Source organism: Mustela lutreola, chromosome 5, assembly GCF_030435805.1.
Source record: "Mustela lutreola isolate mMusLut2 chromosome 5, mMusLut2.pri, whole genome shotgun sequence".
NCBI classification, from domain to species: domain Eukaryota; kingdom Metazoa; phylum Chordata; class Mammalia; order Carnivora; family Mustelidae; genus Mustela; species Mustela lutreola.
In genome coordinates, this window is record NC_081294.1 from 98,180,876 (window position 1) to 98,200,769 (window position 19,894).

At 37.0% G+C, this 19,894-nt stretch overlaps 1 protein-coding gene across 3 annotated transcripts in view; it reads left to right on the forward strand.

Annotated features, from left to right (window-relative positions):
- The window catches only part of BDP1 (B double prime 1, subunit of RNA polymerase III transcription initiation factor IIIB), a 98,703-nt gene that overhangs the window by 25,764 nt on the left and 53,045 nt on the right, over nucleotides 1-19,894 (forward strand). For all 3 annotated transcript variants that reach the window (XM_059175190.1, XM_059175191.1, XM_059175192.1), the window contains exons 10-17: nucleotides 1,571-1,855; nucleotides 4,489-4,633; nucleotides 8,921-9,079; nucleotides 11,718-11,877; nucleotides 13,422-13,513; nucleotides 14,400-14,598; nucleotides 15,402-15,511; nucleotides 17,690-19,313. In XM_059175190.1, coding sequence (XP_059031173.1) covers nucleotides 1,571-1,855; nucleotides 4,489-4,633; nucleotides 8,921-9,079; nucleotides 11,718-11,877; nucleotides 13,422-13,513; nucleotides 14,400-14,598; nucleotides 15,402-15,511; nucleotides 17,690-19,313 — 2,774 coding nt within the window. The remainder of the gene's footprint in view (nucleotides 1-1,570; nucleotides 1,856-4,488; nucleotides 4,634-8,920; nucleotides 9,080-11,717; nucleotides 11,878-13,421; nucleotides 13,514-14,399; nucleotides 14,599-15,401; nucleotides 15,512-17,689; nucleotides 19,314-19,894) is intronic.

A 19,894-nucleotide genomic window follows, 5' to 3' on the forward strand; every position in this document is an offset into this window, starting at 1 on the left:
AGTCCTCTCACCTAGAGTTACCCAGTATATGCTGCTTCATTCCCATAGCAACAAGTCGTGAAGAGATACGTAACAAATTGTCTACCAGCAAAGCTTGTTAGAAACTCAGTATCTGAGGTTTTTATTAGAAGTTGGTCATATAGACACCCTCTGCCTGGCACATATTAGAATTCAGAACTCCCAAAACGAAAATAGTTTTTCAGCATAAACCACATTGTTTGTACAAACATTTTAGGCCACTTTTGTCAGGCTGGTGTGAATTCTCCCTAAGAGCAAGTTTCCAGACACAGCCCAAAGGCCAACCTTTTAAGCAGGCCTTTGAAGGGATAGCAGTGAGGCCTGCCACATTAACTCTCCTCTGCACAGAGCAATTTTGCATTTCTTTTTCTGGAGCATGTCTGTATCACTTTAAACATCGTATTGGTAACTACAAAATCATTTCATTCTTTTGTCATTTCTTTTAGTAACTATACATGGCCCTTGGAGATTAAAATAGATATATTAACATGATTATTATGTTATAAGTGAAAGCATGAGTAAATCATTGTATCTTACTTAATGGGAGAACTTTTCAGATATATTATTACAAGTCTCAGAATTTAAAAATTACTGTTTATTATTCTGTTAGAGAATCCAGTTGTCTTCCCAGTTTTAAAATCTTGTTACGACTTTTTTTTTTTGAACCAACGTAAATGACACTGAATTTTATTATTTTTTAAAGATAAGATATTTTTAGAGAAGATGTCTTGATCGACTATGGTTGTGAAGTTAAGTTTGTTTTTGGTTGATGTCTCCATGGTGATCTCTTGTTTGGTTTTCTAAAAGTGATTTATTGTTTTCATCTTTTGATACAGTTAACTGTGAATATGCCTTCATAAAAAAGGCACTAGAAACTGTTTAAAAATATTTGTTAAAAAGATTGTTCATTGAAAAATAAATGGTGCAGAAAATAAGTTTGTTGAATTATCTTTTGTACCCTGCCCTGAAATCAAATTGTCCAGATTTTCTAGGGACAACTATTAATAAACTTTTCTGTTCTGTATGTGTGTCTTAGAGGATATGTAATTGTTTTTGCTTAATAAAAATGAGATCATATTGTATATATTTTCTGCAACTTGAGTTTTTTGGGCAACAATTTTTTTTTAATCTTTCATATTACTGCTCACAAACCTACCTCATTATTATTTGTTGTGTGGATTTTTTTTAAAGACTTTATTTATTTATTTTACTCTGAGAGAGACAGTGAGAGAGGGAATACGAGCAGGGGAAGTGGGAGAGGGAGAAGCAGGCCTTCTGCTGAGCATGGAGCCCAACGCTGGCTGAATCCCAGGACCCTGGGATCATGACCTGAGCCAAAGGCAGACGCTTAATGACAGCCACCCAGGCAGCCCTTTTGTGTGGATTTTTATAGCATAAGTGTATTACAACTTCTTTAGTCATTCCCAGTTGGATGTGTTAAGTTGGCTTCAAACTTTTGCCCAGATATCCTTCAGTATTTATCTTCTCCATCTTTTAAGAATTTTTCTTTAGGTTATTTATATGTTTATGACAATATCTTTTATTTTCAAAGTGAAAAAAGTTGCCAGTGAAAGAGGAAATGATGATCCAGATGTATCTCCAAGCACCAGAATTTCAGACACAGAACCATCTCAAAAGGATGCTCAGATAGTTGAAGAAGAACAGCACTCTCAGACTTTAACAGCACAGGATTCAGAACAGATTGCATTAGAAACAGACCTAAATCAAAAGAAAAGAAGAAGAAAGAATCAGGATGAAGTTGGTCAACAAGAAGTAAAAAATCTTTCAGAAAATGCCACTGTTCAGTTAGGTCATTCTAAAGGAGAAACATACGAAAGTAAGTTTCTTATATACATTAATAGTTCCTGTATTACTAGAGAAAACTTGTATTGTAGTATGATGTGTAATTTAAATAATTCTGAGTAGCACCAACTAGTAGCACTTAAGTTTTGTAGTCTGCATTCATGTTACTGTGTTAAATCCTTTTGTTTTCAATTTAAAGGAAAGAAGTTTATTGTTGAGGGGTAAAGAAACGAAAGTGACCTGTGGAGATTTTTCTCGGATGTTTCTGGGGCACTTGGGTAGCTCATTTGGTTAAGCATCTAACTCTTATTTTTTTTTCTTTTTAATATTTTATTTATTTATTTGACAGAGATCACAAGTAGGCAGAGAAGCACACAGAGAGAGAGGAGGAAGCAGGCTCCCTGCTGAGCAGAGAGCCCGATGCGGGGCTTGATTCCAGGACCTGGGATCATGACCTGAGCCAAAGGCAGAGGCTTTAACCCACTGAGCCACTCAGGCGCCCCGGTTAACCATCCAACTCTTGATTTCAGCTCAGGTCTTGATCTTTTTTACTTAAAACCAAACAGTCATTAGGAGTCATTACAATGTATATAGTTAACTGTATATTGCTTGTGTCTCTCTTTTTTTTTTTTGAAGATTTTATTTATTTATTTGACAGGCATAGATCACAAGCAGACAGAGAGGCAGGCAGAGAGAGAGAGGAAGGGAAGCAGGCTCTCCACCGAGCAGAGAGTCCAACGCAGGGCTCTATCCCAGGACCCTGAGATCATGACCCAAGCCAAAGGCAGAGGGTTAACCCACTGAGCCAGCCAGGCCCCCCTATTGCTTGTGTCTCTTAATAAATCACAAGTGTTCATGATCTATGTCTACAGAGCACCTTTGAATCCACAATAAGTTGTTTAATTTTTATACAAGAGCTACTGAAATGTTTCCTTCCTTCCTTCCTACTACTTCCTTCCTTTCTTCCTCCCTCCCTTTTTTCATTTTTCTTCTTTCTCATTCTTTTTTTCTTTCTTACTTTTTTTTTTAGCTCTGTTAGAATGCAGGCATTTTGACACTCAGGATTTGCTAAGGTATGAGGGCTAAGAGATTTGGGCATATTTAGTCTCTTAAGAATTCATATGTGGATTACTTAAAGTAAATGATCAAGTAAATAGAGAAGAAGAAGATAGTAGCAAATCAGAAAAATGTTTCTATAGAATTTAAATTTTATGTAATTCAGTTTTAGCAATATGATTTTATTTTTTTATTTTTATTTTTATTTTTATTTATTTATTTTTTTTAAGATTTTATTTATTTATTTGACAGAGAGAAATCACAAGTAGATGGAGAGGCAGGCAGAGAGAGAGAGAGGGAAGCAGGCTCTCCGCTGAGCAGAGAGCCCGACGCGGGACTCGATCCCAGGACTCTGAGATCACGACCTGAGCCGAAGGCAGCGGCTCAACCCACTGAGCCACCCAGGCGCCCCTTAGCAATATGATTTTAATAAATGAGTCTTGGTTGTAGCGTAGTGTAATTTTAGGCATCACAGTATTATACTCATTTGTGGTTTTCTAGTAAAGATACTACATAAAACGCAGAATAGCTCAGTAATTAAGAAGTTGGACTTTGGAAATCAAGCAGACCTTAGTTTAGATTCCAGCTTTTTTGTTTGCTAATTATGACCTTGGATAGGTCACCTAAGATCTTGAACCCAGGTTCTTTTTCTCTTTGATGGGTTTACCACCTTCTAATAGGATTGTTTTCAGTATTAAAGGAGATAATGCGTTTGATGGGCTTAAAGTTTCTGTCACTTAGTAAATACTAAGTAAATGATAGCTGTTACTATGTTATTAATTATGATTTTTCTGAAGGAGCAGAATAGATGAGTCTACCTGTAACAAGTTATTTTAACCATTTAAAATTTAAGCAAGATAGGGGCGCCTGGGTGGCTCAGTGGGTTAAAGCCTCTGCCATCGGCTCAGATCATGATCCCGGGGTCCTGGGATTGAGCCCCGCTTCGGCCTCTCTGCTCAGCAGGAAGCCTGCTTCCCTTCCTCTCTTTCTGCCTACTTGTGATCTCTGTCAAATTTAAAAAAAAAAAAAATTAAGCAAGATAAAAGAATGCTACAAACTACCCAGAAACTTTGGGGTGATCCTCAAAACACAGTTACAACTTAAACAGTTGTAAGTTGATTATCTTTTAAAAAAATTTTTTAAAAAACTTTTTTCTAAAAAAACAAAAACCCCCACTTTTTCCTAATTTTTAAAAATTTTAGATTTTAAAAGTTTTTATTTGTTTTTTTTTAATTACCTTTTCATTAATGTTCTAAAATTAAGATCTCTGCCTTAGGGCGCCTGGGTGGCTCAGTGGGTTAAGCCACTGCTTTCAGTTCAGGTCATGATCTCAGGGTCCTGGGATCGAGTCCTGCATCGGGCTCTCTGCTCAGCAGGGAGCCTGCTTCCTCCTCTCTCTCTGCCTGCCTCTCTGCCTACTTGTGATCTCTCTCTGTCAAATAAATAAATAAAAAATCTTTAAAAAAAAAAAAAGAAAAGATCTCTGCCTTACATAGAGGAACTTGGATGTGGAATGCTTTTATGATTGGTAGGAAAAATGCTGTTTTATGTAAATTCCTTTGTGCTTAAAAAGTTGATGTTTTTAGAATAACGTGCATTTTGTATTCATAGATAAAGGTCAGTCTTTAAGGGAGATAAATGAAGATGAAGTCAATAAGGAACAGAAGCTTTCTCACATACAGAATATGGATGACATTGTGGATTTATCCTCCAGTGAAAAAGCTGAGAAAAGAACTGACCCTATCCTTTCATCAAGGTATTTTTCTATACCTTTACTGACTTTGTTTACATCTCCTATCAGTTACTGAGAGGGGAGTGAAGTCTCCAGCTGTAATTGTGAATTTGCCTGTTATTCTTTTCAGTCGTACTTGTTTTTCTTCAATTCTTTTGAAGCTCTTGTTAGGTGCATGCGTAACTAGAGTTGTTGTATTTTGGTGAAATCACCCTTTTATCATTTGTGTGTATCATTCTGATATTACTCTTTTTTTTTTTTAAGATTTTATTTATTTGACAGACAAGAGATCACAACTAGGCAGAGAGGCAGGCAGAGAGGGTGGGGAAGCAGGCTCCCCAAGGAGCAGAGAGCCCAATGTGGGGGCTCAATCCAGGATACTGAGATCATAACCTGAGCCGAAGGCAGAGGCCTGACCCACTGAGTCATCCAGGCGCCCCACTGATACTGCTTTTTGTTCTGATGTTTACTTTGCTACAGCTGTCTTGTGGTTGGTGTTTGCATGGGTTTCTTTTTTCCTTTTCTTTCTTTTTTTGTTGGGAGAGAGCAAGCAAGAGGGTGGGTTGGGCAGGGTAGGGGCAGAGAAAGAGAGAGAGAGAGAGAAGCCACAGCAGGCTCTACTCTCAGTGTGGAGCCCATGTAAGGCTCGAGCCCATGTAAGGCTCGATCTCATGACCTGACCCTTAACCAACTGAGCCACCCAGGCGCCCCTGAGTGGCTTATTTCACTTAGCATAATGTTTTCAGGTTTCATCTGTATTACAGCATTTGACAATATTTCCTTTTTAAAATACATTTCTTTATTCATGCATCTCTCAGTGAACATTTAGGCTGTTTTCATCTCTTGGCTATTTTAAATATTGCTGTAACAAACATTGGAATGCAGATATCTCTTTTGAGGTTCTGTTTCCATTTCTTAATTTCTTTTAGATAAATTACCCAGAACAGGGATTACTGAATCCTATGATTGTTCTGTTAACTTTTTTTACATTTTATTTTATTTTATTTTTTTACCTAAAAAATAGTTTAACCCCAATGTGGGGCTCAAACTTACAACCAAGATCAAAAGTCACATACTGTACTGAATGAGCCAGCCAGGCACTTTTTTATTTTTAACTTTTTTTTTTTTTTTTTTTTTTTTTTTTTAAAGATTTTATTTATTTATTTGACAGAGAGAGATCACAAGTAGGCAGAGAGGCAGGCAGAGAGAGAGAGGAGGAAGCAGGCTCCCCGCTGAGCAGAGAGCCCGATGCGGGACTCGATCTCAGGCCCCTGAGATCATGACCTGAGCCGAAGGCAGCGGCTCAACCCACTGAGCCACCCAGGCGCCCCTATTTTTAACTTTTTGAGGAGCCTCCCCACTGTTCTTCACAGTGGTTGTGCTATTTTACCTTCCCATCAGCAGTGCACAAAGTTACCAGTTTTCCATATTCTCACCAACACTTACTATTTTCTGTTTTCTTTGTGTTTTGAAGGTGGTTATTCAGACATAGGGGAGATGATACTTCATTATGGTTTTGATTTGCATTTCCCCAATTAGTGATTGAGGAGCTTAACATATGTTTATTGGCCATTTGTATGTCTTCTTTGGAGAAATATCTATTCATTCCCCTTTCATATATTTTTTTTTAATTTGGGATCTTTTTTATTTTTATACACATGACAAGATTTTACACCAAGAATAGTCAGTTAAATAGTACAAATTTACATTCATGAGGAATGTTAAAAAAATTTCAACTAAAAAACCCACTTCTGTCTGTGACCCACAAACCTAACATTTTACAGTGCAGGGGTGTCCCCTTTCATATTTTTTAATTACGTTATTTAAATTGAATTATAGGTATACCTGTTATATTTTGGATATTAAGCTTGTGTCAGATTAATGGTTTACAGATTTTTTTCTCCAATTCCATAGGTTGTCTTTTGATCTTGTTGATTATTTCCTTTGCTGTGCTGAAGCTTTTTCGTTTGATTATTTCCTTTGCTGTGCTGAAGCTTTTTCATTTGATACTGTCCAACTTGTCTATCTGTGCTAGTTCATACAATTTGGAAGATTAATAGTTTCTTTGAAGCTGGGCCTATGGACCTTGGATCCTTAATTTGCTAGGTGACAGACTATTTATTTATTTATAAAAATATTTTATTTATTTATTTGACAGATTACAAGTAGACAGAGAGGCAGGCAGAGAGAGAGAAAGGGAAGCAGGCTCCCTGCTGAGCAGAGAGCTAGAGGCGGTTCTCAATCCCAGGACCCTGGGACCATGACCTGAGCGGAAGGCAGAGGCTTTAACGCACTGAGCCACCCAGGCGCCCGGTGACAGACATTTATATTGTGACTTCAGAGATATAACTAATTTAATAAACTACACCTAAAAGATACTGTGGCACATTTTAGGGGAGAAACAACCCTGTAATGACTGCTAAGATTCTAGCTGGTTTTGTAAAAACAGCTGATTCTTAAATTATCAATTACACAAGAGCAAAGTGTCATGAGTGGTAAAGACAATTTGAAATGCATTTCTGGGGTGAAAATGTATTAATAAATCTAAAGCTGGAGTAATTAAAGTAGTGTGTTATTGGCACAAGGACAAATTGTCTCAGCAGAAGTGAATATAAAGCCTAGGGGGAAAAATTTAGGAATCTGATAAATGGGGCAGAGGTAACATTAGAAATTTGTGGGTGAAGATTGAATGAAATATTCACTAGATGTTTAGATATATCTAATATTAGATAGTATTGGATCCTTATTTCACCCTGTATGCTAAATTTCTGATAGATTTAGGGCTACAAGGATGCTGAGTGGGTCAGTTAGTTAGTGTCTGCCAACTGAGCCACTTAGTCAGTGGGTCAGTTGGCAGACACTGGTTAGTGTTTGGCCTGATTATGATCCCAGGGTCCTAGGATCGAGTCTTGAGTCTCGTGTTGGGTTCCTTGCTCAGCATGGAGCCTGCCTTTCCATTTGCCTGCCACTCCCCCTGCTTGTGTGTGCTCCTGCCCCCCTCCCCTTAAATAAATAAATAAATAAATAGAATCATGTGTAAAGCAAATCTTGAAAACTTTTAGACAAAGGTATTTGGAAATACCTTTGGGATGTCAAGGATTTCTTAAGGTATGAAAAACAAAACTTTAAAAGATAAAATTGACGAATTTGACCACAGTAAACTATTTCTTTTGACAAAAGGTTTCACAAGGAAAGTGAAAGGCAAGCATAGTATTGGGGAGGTTTTATGTAACCAGCAAATAACATATAAAGAGTTCTTATTGATTAGTTGGGAAAAGAAAAACACCCAGTAGGAAGAATGAGGTGAATGTTGTATGTGTTGCTTCTGGGTGCCAGTTAGTACATGGCCATCATTTATATCATTATTAGTTGGAGTATTTCATAATATGGCAGTCTTGCTTTGGCATACAGTGCTAAGTGCAGCTTATGCATATTGGCACTGTGTCCTCGGATTTATAAAACTTTTGGTTAACAGACTACCATGCAAAGCAGGGCCTGCCTGTATAAGATTGAAATGAGAGATTATTCCTTAATATTGCTCTGATTTTGCACATAGATTTGATTTGTCAACCCCATATAATTAAGAATTTTTCATTTTGACTTGAGTGTTTTCCTATGCCTTTTAATTTGTGGCTGTTACTTTCTCTGTAGGTACAGGTTTTTTTTGGTTGGTTGGTTGGTTGTTTCTGAGAGAGAGGGAGTATGTGCGAGTAGGGAGAGAGGGGCAGAGGAAGGGGGAAAGATTGATTCTTTTTTTGGTAGAAAACTTTCTTTCTTAAGATTTTATTTAAATTCATGTTAGTTAACATATAGTATATTATTAATTTCAGGGATAGATTTTAGTGATTTGTCACTTGCATGTAACACCCAGTGCTCATTATATCAAGCACCCTCCTTAATGACTATCACCCAGTTATCCCATCCCCCAACCTCCTCCCCTTCAGCAGCCCTCAGGTTGTTCCCTAGAGTTAAGAATCTTAAGCAGCCTCCACTTTCATTGTGGAGCTTGACTTGGGACTTGATCTCACCATCCTGAGGTCATGACCTGAGTCAAAAATCAAGAGTTGAATGCTCAACCGACCGAGCAACCCAGGCACCCCTTAAAGATACAGTTTTTAGCAATATGGTACAAGAAGGATCATAGAAAAGCCAAAATATTTATATTGATAATACCAAAATACAAAGTATCATTTTCCCAGTTGTTTTATATATTAAGAAATATTTAAAGTAGTTATTATAATTATTATAAGTAGTTATTATAAAACACATATTACTAAGAATTCTTTTCCTCCTGGGTTTTCATTTGCTTAGTGGTCAACAAGATGCCACATCACTAGGAACTGAAGCTTCAGAATCAAGCCCTTCAGGTTTGCCTTTATCAGAAGCTGGAATTAGTGCACTGTGTGAGGTGAATAATGTTGAAAGGAATTATACAGAAGAAAGCAGTGTTGACCTAAAAAATAAATCATTGTAAGTATTTTATATGTTAGGATTTTAAAATTTATTTTCAAAACTGTGATGATTTCTTATTTAAGAAAGGTTAATGTTTCTTTCTTTAGGGATTAGAAAGGGGTGGTACACCATTTAATATATAATTGTACTGTGGTCTGATTGTGACATAAGGGCTTATCACTTTATATTTCATTATAGAAAGATGCTCTTTTATAACCATGATAGGAATTTTATGCACAGTGGTGACTTATGCTGAAATTCTAAAATAATTTGGAAGCCTAAACATTTGCTGTGAGATACTTTTACTTGGTTTGAATCATTTTTCAAAGTAGTAGATTTTTGATATTGATGACTTTAAAGAAATTATGTTTCCTAGTGTGTAAATATTGATTAATATTTGCACTAAAAACAGAATAAAAACACTATAAGAATCTGCCTTTGAAAAGAGATAGCTCAGAAATTCAGACTTCCTTGAGTCCCTCCTAAACTCCTCATATAGGCTTACACGCTATTTAGTTTATGAATTCTTATTTATTTTCAGTAAAGCACAGTCACACTGAAAATGAAACTTTTTTTTTTTTTTTAAACAAAAGTTTACTCTTTGGAATAGGCAAAATGGTCTTATGGCACAAACACCTAAAAGTATAAAAAGAGTAAAATATCCCTTCTCCTATGTCTGCATTCACTCTAAGTAACTTGTGTAATTTCTTTCTTTCTTTTTTTTAAAAAAGATTTTATTTATTTATTTGACAGAGAGAGAGATCACAAGTAGGCAAAGAGGCAGGCAGAGAGAGAGGGCTTCTTTTCTTCTGAGCAGAGAGCCCGATGCGGGGCTTGATCCCTGGATTCTGAGACCATGATCTGAGCCAAAGGCAGAGGCTTTAACCCACTGAGCCACCCAGGAGCCCCGTGTGTAATTTATTTCTGATTTTCTTTCTGAGATTTAACAAAAAGTACTTTAAAGCTAATGCAAATACATGTTCTTTATATTTTTTTGCTCTTCTTAAAGCCCTAATGATGATAATGTATGTGTGTACAGACACACACACACACACCCTAGACTTATACAGACACCATTTGCAATTTATTCGTTTTATATCTTGATACCTTTGCATGAAGATATTCCTTATTATTTTTGAATAGCTGCCTAGTGCATAGTGTTCTGGTGTTTGTGTGCTACTGAAGAGAGCACTTCATAGTGTTCTAGTATATATAGATGGATTAGAGTTTATATAATCAAAGCTCAACTGATGGTTATGTAGGTTATTTTTTCAAACAGTGCTTAAAATCTTAAACCTCTGTCCTTTAACCTGCAAGTAAGTACAATGGACCCTTAGGAACAACACAGTGGTTAGGGATACTGACCCCTTGGCAGTTGCAAATCCACAAATAACTTTGACTCTTCCAAACTTAACTACTAATGGTCTCCTGTTATCCAGAAGCCTGATGACATAATTGGATGATTAACACATATTTTGTATGTTATATATATTATTTGCTGTAATCTTACAATTAAAGTAAGGTAGAAAAACAAAATCCTAAAAATGACAAAATAACATTTGTAGTAGTGTACTGAGCAGGGAGCCCAATGTGGGGCTTGATCCCAAGGACCCTGGGATCATGCCCTGAGCCAGAGGCCAGCACTCAACTGATTGAGCAACTCAGGAGCCTCTCTTTGTTCAGTTTTAAAATGAGTTTTTGATGCTATTATTTGTAGGAGCTCTTTTTATTTTAGGGAGATTAGCCTTGTTCTGTGATTTGCAAAACATCCTTTCTTGGTTGGTAGTTTGACTTTTGACTTAGTCATGTAGAAGTTTTTGATTTTTATGTAGTTAAATTTCTGAATTTTCTTTCTTTTTTTCTTTTATGGCTCTTGAATTTTTAGTTAAACTTTATAAAGGCTTACCCCAACTTAGGGTTATAAAAGAATTCATCCTTGTTGACTGTATGGCTTTATTTAACTCTGATATGTTGGAACATACTACAAGTACAGTGCGAGAAATGGAGCTAATCTTATTTTAGTCCCCAGTGTTAGTTTTCCCATCACCATTGCTTTTGATATTGTTTGTAACAATACATTATTTTGTATCTCATTCTTGCTATTTTAAATGCTGCCTTTTTAAATGTACTTCTTTCGTGTGTTTTTTTTTTAAAGATTTTATTTATTTTTTTGACAGACAGAGATCACAAGTAGGCAGAGAGGCAGGCAGAGAGAGGGGAGGAAAGCAGGCTCCCTGTGGAGCAGAGAACCTGATGCGGGGCTTGATCCCAGGACCCTGAGATCATGACTTGAGCCGAAGGCAAAGGCTTTAACCCACTGAGCCACCCAGGCTGCTGCTCTTTCATGTGTTTTGAAGTCATCTTCTAAGTTTTCTTTTGTGTTTCATTTATCTGTTTATTCATGTTATCAGTACCAGTGTTTTAGTTATTAATGCTGCATAGTTGCTTTTTAGCATCTGGTAAAATAAGTTACCTCCTCACAACTCTTGTTTTTCAGTTTTCTTTGCTACTCTTTGAGTAAACCTACAGGACTTCTTTTCTGCCTCTGAGTGGATTTTTAAAGAATTTTTCCAAATTTCATTTGACTGTGCCTCTGTGTTGGTGCGATTTAAATAATGTTCATTTAAAAAAATAAAAAATAATTTTCATTTCTTAGGGAAACAGATCAGTCAGGAAATGTTAAACTAATCGGAAGAAGACAACTGCAGAGACCTAAACCCAATTTATCAAGGGCAGTTGGGAAGAAATCTGTTCTTTCACAAGGTAAAACAGATGCAGAGAGCAAGAGTTTACATGCAGAAACTTCATTTGAAAAGGTATGGAATAAGACTCTTTTTTTTTTTTTTTTAAAAGACTTTATTTATTTATTTGCCAGAGACAGAGGGAGAGAGAGCGACCACAGGCAGACAAAGAGGCAGGCAGAGGCAGAGGGAGAAGCAGGCTCCCTGCCGAGCAAGGAGCCCGATGTGGGACTCGATCCCAGGATCCTGGGATCATGACCCGAGCCGAAGGCAGCTGCTTAACCAACTGAGCCACCCAGGCGTCCCTGGAATAAGACTCTTTATAGAAAATAAGATTACAAAAATTTTCCCTAAGTAGTTGGGAATAAATTGTTTTGTTGATAATTACATGATAATGTAACTGATACTAAAACAAAGGTGCGAGAACTTACACATGAATATGAAATGTATCTTATCTCCTGTTTATGCATTTAGAACCTAGGACATACTTTTGCAAACATACTCATTAGCAGCATATCTCTTTTGTTTAACATATATAAATTTTCAAAATTAAAAAAATATTTTTTAAGATTTTTATTTATCCATTTGAATGAGAGTGAGAGAGGATAAGCAGGGGGAGCGGCAGAGGTAGAGGGAGAAGCATTCTCCCTGCTAGGCAGGGAGTCTGACTCAGGGCTCTATCCTAGGACCCTGGGATCATCTGAGCTAGAAGGCAGACTCTTAACCGACTGAGCCACCCAGTTGCCCCAGGTTATTATAATCTTGTAAAATTCAGGAAAATTGGGAAAGTACAGATTATTTTAAAAATCAAGACAAAAAGTACTTGTGATCTCATTATCCAGCTGCAACCAACATTTTAGCATATATCCTTCCAATTTTTCTATTACAGAATTTAGTAGTATTCAGTTTTATCTCTTTCTTCAGTTCTTAACATTTCATAAATATTTTTCCATATTATTAAATATCCTTTGAAAACATGGTTTTTAGTGACTTCATAATATTCTGTCAATGGGTAAAACTGAATTTAACCATTTACTCATTATAGAATATTTAGTCTGTTCATGGTGTTTGACATTTTATATAATATTCTAGTGAACATTCTTGTAGTTTGTCTAAATATTTACTTAGAATCAGAAATGTTATTATAGTATGAACATTTTTTTAGTAGATTTTATTTATTTGAGAGAGAGAGAGAGAGAGAGAGAGAGCGTGAGCGTGCACCAGTAATAGGAGCAAGGGGCAGAGGGAGAGGGTGACGGAGACTCTTTTCTGAGCAGGGAGCCCAACATGGGCCTTGATCCCAGGACCCTGAGGTCATGACAGCAGTCGAAGGCAGATACTAGCCAACTGAGCCACCCAAGTGCCCTGAGTATGAACGTTTTTTAGGGTTTTGATTTCATATGGGCAAAAGGCTTTCCAGAAAGGATATACCAATTTTGTTCCTGTCAGTAGTAGGTAGAATTATATGTTTTATAGTGTTCACAGCTGCATCGATGATTTATAGAACTATTATTATTAGAAGAACAAAAAATGAAAAGTCATTGTTTTAATTTCCATTTATTACCAAGTTTGGACTTTTTTATGTTAAGTCAATAAAATGTAAAAAATTGAATTTATAGAATGATATGGAAAAGGATAAAGTGAATACATTGGACATTTCTGGAATGGAGAATACAGAGAGAGAAAACTCAGAAGCTGAGACTGTATCTATGTAAGTATTTAGGAAGTAGAATTCAAGAGTGACTGTAATAAGTTCTGTACTGGATAATGTCTGAATTTTACTTCCATTTAGTGTGCTTAAGTCTTCTTTTAACTGTAGGTGTATTGAAACATTTCAGTAGTGCTCTTTATGCTGCTGGAGAAATAAATTATGATATGGATCCATTGGGTATGCAGTTACATTTCTTCCTCAACTTACTAACAGGATTTTACCAAAGTCTTACTAGATTAATTAATGGTTAAGGTACATGTTTCTGGATAGCAGGTGGTTTCAAAGGGAATATTTAACTAGGAATGCAAATTCAGAGTAGGTCTTATTCTAATATGAATTTGAACCATTGGATTCTGGACTGTATATTTATGCTATAATCTTTGTTTAGGGCCCTGGAGGTATACATTACAAACTAGTATTCTTAGTGGAGAATGGTATTAAGTGTATGTCAAATATAGATGTTTTTCAGTTTTGTGATGAAATTATTTTTATAGTTCGGGTTCCATGATAATGTCTGTCCCAAAACGTTAAGGTTTAGAAACAGGGTTGGTATCTTTGAGGATTTTTTTTTTTTAAAGATTTTATTTATTTATTTGACAGAGATCACAAGTAGGCAGAGAGGCAGGCAGAAAGAGAGGGGGAAGCAGGCTCCCTGCTGAGCAGAGAGCCCCGATGTGGGGCTCGATCCCAGGACCCTGGGATTATGACCTGAGTCTAAGGCAGAGGCTTAACCCACCGAGCCACCCAGGCGCCCCTTTGAGGATGTTTTTGAGGACACTTGTAATTATTTTTATATTCCAAATGGTTTACTTATTTGTATCGTGGAGAAGCAATACTGAAAACAAACATGTAACTTCAGAATAACCATAGTTCTATTCTTTTGTAGTTCTGGTTTGAGTGAAAAAATTGGTCTGCAGGAAGATGATCAAACAAAGACTGTCAGACCAGCACGACTAATGAGGAGCCGATTGCAAAGGCCAAAGCCAAATGTAGGTAAAGCTGCTGAAAGAAAAATTCTAGCATCACAGGAAAAAATTGAGGCCAATGTAAAAAAGAATGAAAGTGAATCCTGTGTTGCTAGAGATGTAAGTACTCTGATTCTTTCCGATTTTTTTGTTAAACAAGTACTTCAGCCTTCTTTTACCCCCCTCTTTAAACAGCAAGACTGTACCGTTGTATACATTGTATATTAAATTTAAAGCCAAAATCTTAAGAGCCAGCAACTTTGCTACTTGTAAAGCTGTTTAACTCTGAGCAATCTAGATTTTGAGCATTTGCATAATGGAGCATCTGCTTTGCTCTTACTACTTCATGTTTACTTGCCTCCCCCCTCCACATTATTTAGGTGTTTAAATTAAGCCTCCTTTTTGAAAATATAGCTAGATATGTGAATTTTAGCTCTGGCTTAAACACAGTAAAATGTTAAAAGCTTCCTATTAAAATAGAATTCCAAGAGCAAAGATGATGAATTTTAGGTTATTTACATAATAACTAGTCTTTGTGATAAGGGTAAGAGTTCAGATCATAGTTACATATGAATTTCTTTTGTTAAAATTCTCAAGGTCTATACAGTAATGGTACTAAGCAGAAGACAGACCCCTGGGAATAATTCTAAGAGACAAGACTGAAGCGCTATAACTTGCTTTCTGATTAAGAGGAAAAGAATGGGGGATTTGAGATTAGGTAGAAGATGTAGCTTATGAGATTTTTTAAAGATATTTAAATAACATTTTGAAAAGTGTCCTTTGAGAGTGTCCTTTGAGTATCATTTTATAATTGTGAAATGTTTACCATTTTCTTTATACTCAAATTGGACAAACTTTTCAATGCAATTTTTTATAAATAAGTGTTTCATTGTGAAACCTTAAAAATGTCTTTTGTTGTTAAGAGTCCTGAGCAAGTAGAAGATCAGTCATGTAAAAACAACTTTGAAGACATCCCATTACAATCTGAGAAAGAAGATAATTTTTTCCAAATGAATGTTAATGAATGTGTAAGGTAAGCATCATCTTAATGGTTATGTAATCTTTGAATTTTGTATGAGGTTTTAGAAATGTTTAATCAATTTTTTTTTTTAAAAGCTTTTATTTATTAATTTGACAGAGAGAAATCACAAGTAGATGGAGAGGCAGCCAGAGAGAGAGAGAGAGATAGGGAAGCAGGCTCCCTGCTGAGCAGAGAGCCTGATGCGGGACTCGATCCCAAGACCCCGAGATCATGACCTGAGCCGAAGGCAGCGGCTTAACCCACTGAGCCACCCAGGCGCCCCTGTTTAATCAATTTTTTTTTTTTTAAGATTTTATTTATTTATTTGACAGACAGAGATCACAAGTAGGCAGAGAGGCAGGCAGAGAGAGAGGAGGAAGCAGGCTCCCTGCTGAGCAGAGAGCCTGATGCGGGACTCGATCCCAAGACCCCGGGATCACGACCTGAGCCGAAGGCAGCGGCTTAACCCACTGAGCCACCCAGGCGCCCCTGTTTAATCAATTTTTTAAAACAAAAGCAAATCAGATAGATTTTTTATGATTAACATTACACAATATTCACTATATACCTAGACTTTTCAGGGCAATTTATGTCATAGCTTTTTTTTTTTTTTTTTTTTTTTTTAAGATTTTGTTATTTATTTGTCAGAGAGAGAGAGAGAACACAAGCAAGCAGAGTGACAGGCAGGGGCAGAGGGAGAAGTAGGCTCCCTACTGAGCAAGGAGCCTGATGTGGAACTTGATTCCAGGACCTTGAGATCATACTGAGTTGAAAGCAGCCGTTTAAGCAACTGAGCCACCCAGGCATCCCATAGCTTTCTTCTTAATTTCTTAGTTACTAGTGATTTGATGAGTTGATTTACTCCTCACAAATTAGACCTGATTAATATGCATATTAGATTAAATGTCTATGTTCAAACATGAAATGCAACTTACTTTCTTCTCATTGTTTCTTTGGGATTAGATTGATCCACATATGACCTTTATTCACATAAATTTTATGAAAAACCCATACATGGAAACCCATACTTCTTTTAGCCACATGCGTTTTTTTTTTATTTGTTATGTCCCCTCTGGAGGGTACCAAACAAAATCTATGGAATTACTAGTATACTTTGGAAAATGTTTTTCCTTTGGAAATATTCAGTGTGCACAGAAGTAGTGAGAACAGAATAGTGGACTCCTTGGCACTACTATATGTAGTTTGTGTGTGTGTGTTTAAGATTTTATTCATTTATTTCGTCAGAGAGAGATACAGCTACAGAGGGAACACAAGCCGGGGGAGAGGGAGAAACAGGCTTCTCACTGAGCAGAGAGCCTGATGCGGGGCTCAATCCTAGCACCCCGGGATCATGACCTGAGCCAAAGGCAGCCGCTCCACGACTGAGTCACCCAGGGCACCCCACTGTTTATTATTTGTTTTCTTTTGTTTTCCTTTTAAATATTTAATTTATTTATTTGACAGACAGAGATCACAAATAAGCATAGAGAGAAGGGGGGGGGAGCAGGCTCCCTGCTGAGCAGAGAGCCCAATGTGGGGGCTTGATCCCAGGACTCTGGGATCATGACCCAAGGTGAAGGCAGATGCCTAACAACTGAGCCACCCAGGTGCCCTTTTAGTTTCAACAATTACTAGTGTTTTTTCAATCTTCACATTTAAAGTCTAGCCTTTCTTATACTTTTTTGTTCAGGTCATACTTCAATATGGCTATTTGAGATGCTGTTCAAATCTGGCCATATAAATGCATTGCTTAACTCTTAAGGCAATGCATATGCTGGATAAAAGATAGGAGGGGCCAAGAGGTAGGAATAGTAGACATAATTTGGTCTAGCTCCATTGCAGAGGACTGGAGACTCTTAGCCAGTATTTGAGAACGATTGTGTGGTTGACAATTAGGTATGGTTCAGAGCCAGTTGACTACTACTCTAATTGACCTTATTGATAGATTTCTCTTTATACATGTCTCTATGTGAGTAGACATTTAAAAAATTCATTATTTCAAAACATGGTTTTTTCCCTCTCCTTTAATTTTTAGGTTTTACCCTGAGATGCCTGAGGCTTTCTTAATTTATTTTTTAGTTGATAATTCCTCGTCTTTTAGTAGTATTTTCTCAACCATCCTTTCTTTAGCTGGCAGTGTGGTTTAAAATTTGATTGTATGTTTTTTTTTTTTTTTATATACATATATAGTATTCAAGAGGATAAGAAGGTCCCAGTTCTAAAGACTCGATTTCAGAAACCAAAGCCAAATATAGGAAGAGGAGCTAGAAGAAGAGAAATTTTCTCAAAGAAAGAGGTGTCAGAGGAGATTGAATCTGGGCAATTTGCAGCACCTTTGAGAGAAATTACAAGAATGGAAGAAACCTTACCAAGGGAGAGCATATCAGTGGAGGCTAATTCTACTAAGGAAATGGAGTCAGTTTTAGGGAAAACTGAAAGAGACAAGTCTCCCAGAGAGAAGATACCAGAAATGATGACCAGCACTGTGGAAATGGAGACAGATTTGAACGAAACAGGAGGAGAGGTTTCCCCAAGGGACACTGTATCAGAGGTGTCTGATATCACTGAGGAAAGAGTGAAGAATTTGGAAGAAACTGGAAGAGAGGTTTCCCCAAGGGATACTGTATCAGACATGTCTGATGTCACTGAGCAAAGTGTGATAAATTTGGAGGAAACTGCAAGAAAGGTTTCCCCAAGGGATACTGTATCAGACGTGTCTGATGTCACTGAGGAAAGTGTGATAAATTTGGAGGAAACTGGAAGAGAGGTTTCCCCAAAGGATACTGTATCAGCGGTGTTTGATGTCACTGAGGAAAGAGTGATAAATTTGGAGGAAACAGGAAGAGAGGTTTCCCCAAGTGATACTGTATCAGAAGTATCTGATGTCACTGAGGAAAGAGTGATAAATTTGGAGGAAACTGGAAGAGAGGTTTCCCCAAGGGATATTGTATCAGAGGTGTCTGATGTCACTGAGGAAACTGGAAGAGAGGTTTCCCCAAGGGATATTGTATCAGAGGTGTCTGATGTCACTGAGGAAACTGGAAGAGAGGTTTCCCCAAGGGATATTGTATCAGAGGTGTCTGATGTCACTGAGGAAAGAGTGATAAATTTGGAGGAAACTGGAAGAGAGGTTTCCCCAAGGGATACTGTATCAGAGGTGTCTGATATCACTGAAGAAATAGTGACAGATTTGGAAGAAACTGGAAGAAGAAAAATACCCCTACAGGAAAATGCCCCAGAGGTCAGCACTATAGATGAAGTAGAAACACATTTAGAAGAAACTGGAAGTGAGGTTTCTGTAAGGGAAAATGTACCAGAGATTGTTGATGCCATTAAGGAGAGAGAAACACATTTGGAAGAAACTGAAAGAAGAGAAATAGACATAGAAGAAAAGGCCCCAGAGGCTAAGACTCAAGGTGAAATAGAGACAGATTGGAAAGAAATTGAAAAGGGAACTTCCCTGGGGGAAAAGGTACTACTGGGGATCAGTGCCACTGGGGAAAGGGAGATTGATTTGAAAGAAACTGGAGAAGGAGATCTTTCCCTGATGGAAAAGGTATCAGGAAAGACGACTGCTATTGAAGAAACAGAGGCAGAATCAAAAGAAACTGGAGACGTTTCCTCAAAGAAAAGCAGATCAGAAGAAATTAGTGCTCCTGAAGAAATGGCTGCAGATTTGGAAAAAACTGGAAAAATAGACATTTCTTTAAGGAAATATGGAGCAGAGGAGACCAGGACCTCAAGACAAAATGACACAGATTTAATGCAGAGCAGTAGTAGTTGCTGCAACACTGTGTCTTCACTAACTATCAAAGTATGTATTTTTCTGTTCTTTAGCAAACCTATTTTTGAACACTTTTTCAGGGAAAAATTATCAAAATAAAAACGATGATTATTGCTCTTAAATCCCACAAAATTTAAAATCTCTAAAAGCTTTGAAGTCTTTCCCAGCCCTAAATTCTGTGTTTTAGGACCTTAAAGAAACTATGTATCTTTTAAAAAAGTAACTTAAAAATATATTTAAATGTGGTTAAGTTACTGTTCTTAATGTCAGTTTGAAGTTACTCTTAGCTAAAAGGAGTGTAGGGAATTAGACTGGATTAGTGCTAACTGTAATATGAACATAGAGTAGAATTATTTCTTGTGACCAAATGTCTTTCTTTTTTTATTTCCTGTCCCATTCCACTTTTATTTTTTTATTTTTTAAATTATTTAAGGAGAGCAAGTAGGAGGGGTGGACTAAGCAGACTGCTCTGAGCATGGAGCCCAACATAGGGCTCGATCTTAGAACCCTGAGACCATGACCTGACCTGAAACCAACAGTCAGATGCTTGAGTGACTGAGCCATCCAGGTGCCCCCCACCTTCCCTCCACTTTTAAATTTTCTTTTTTCTT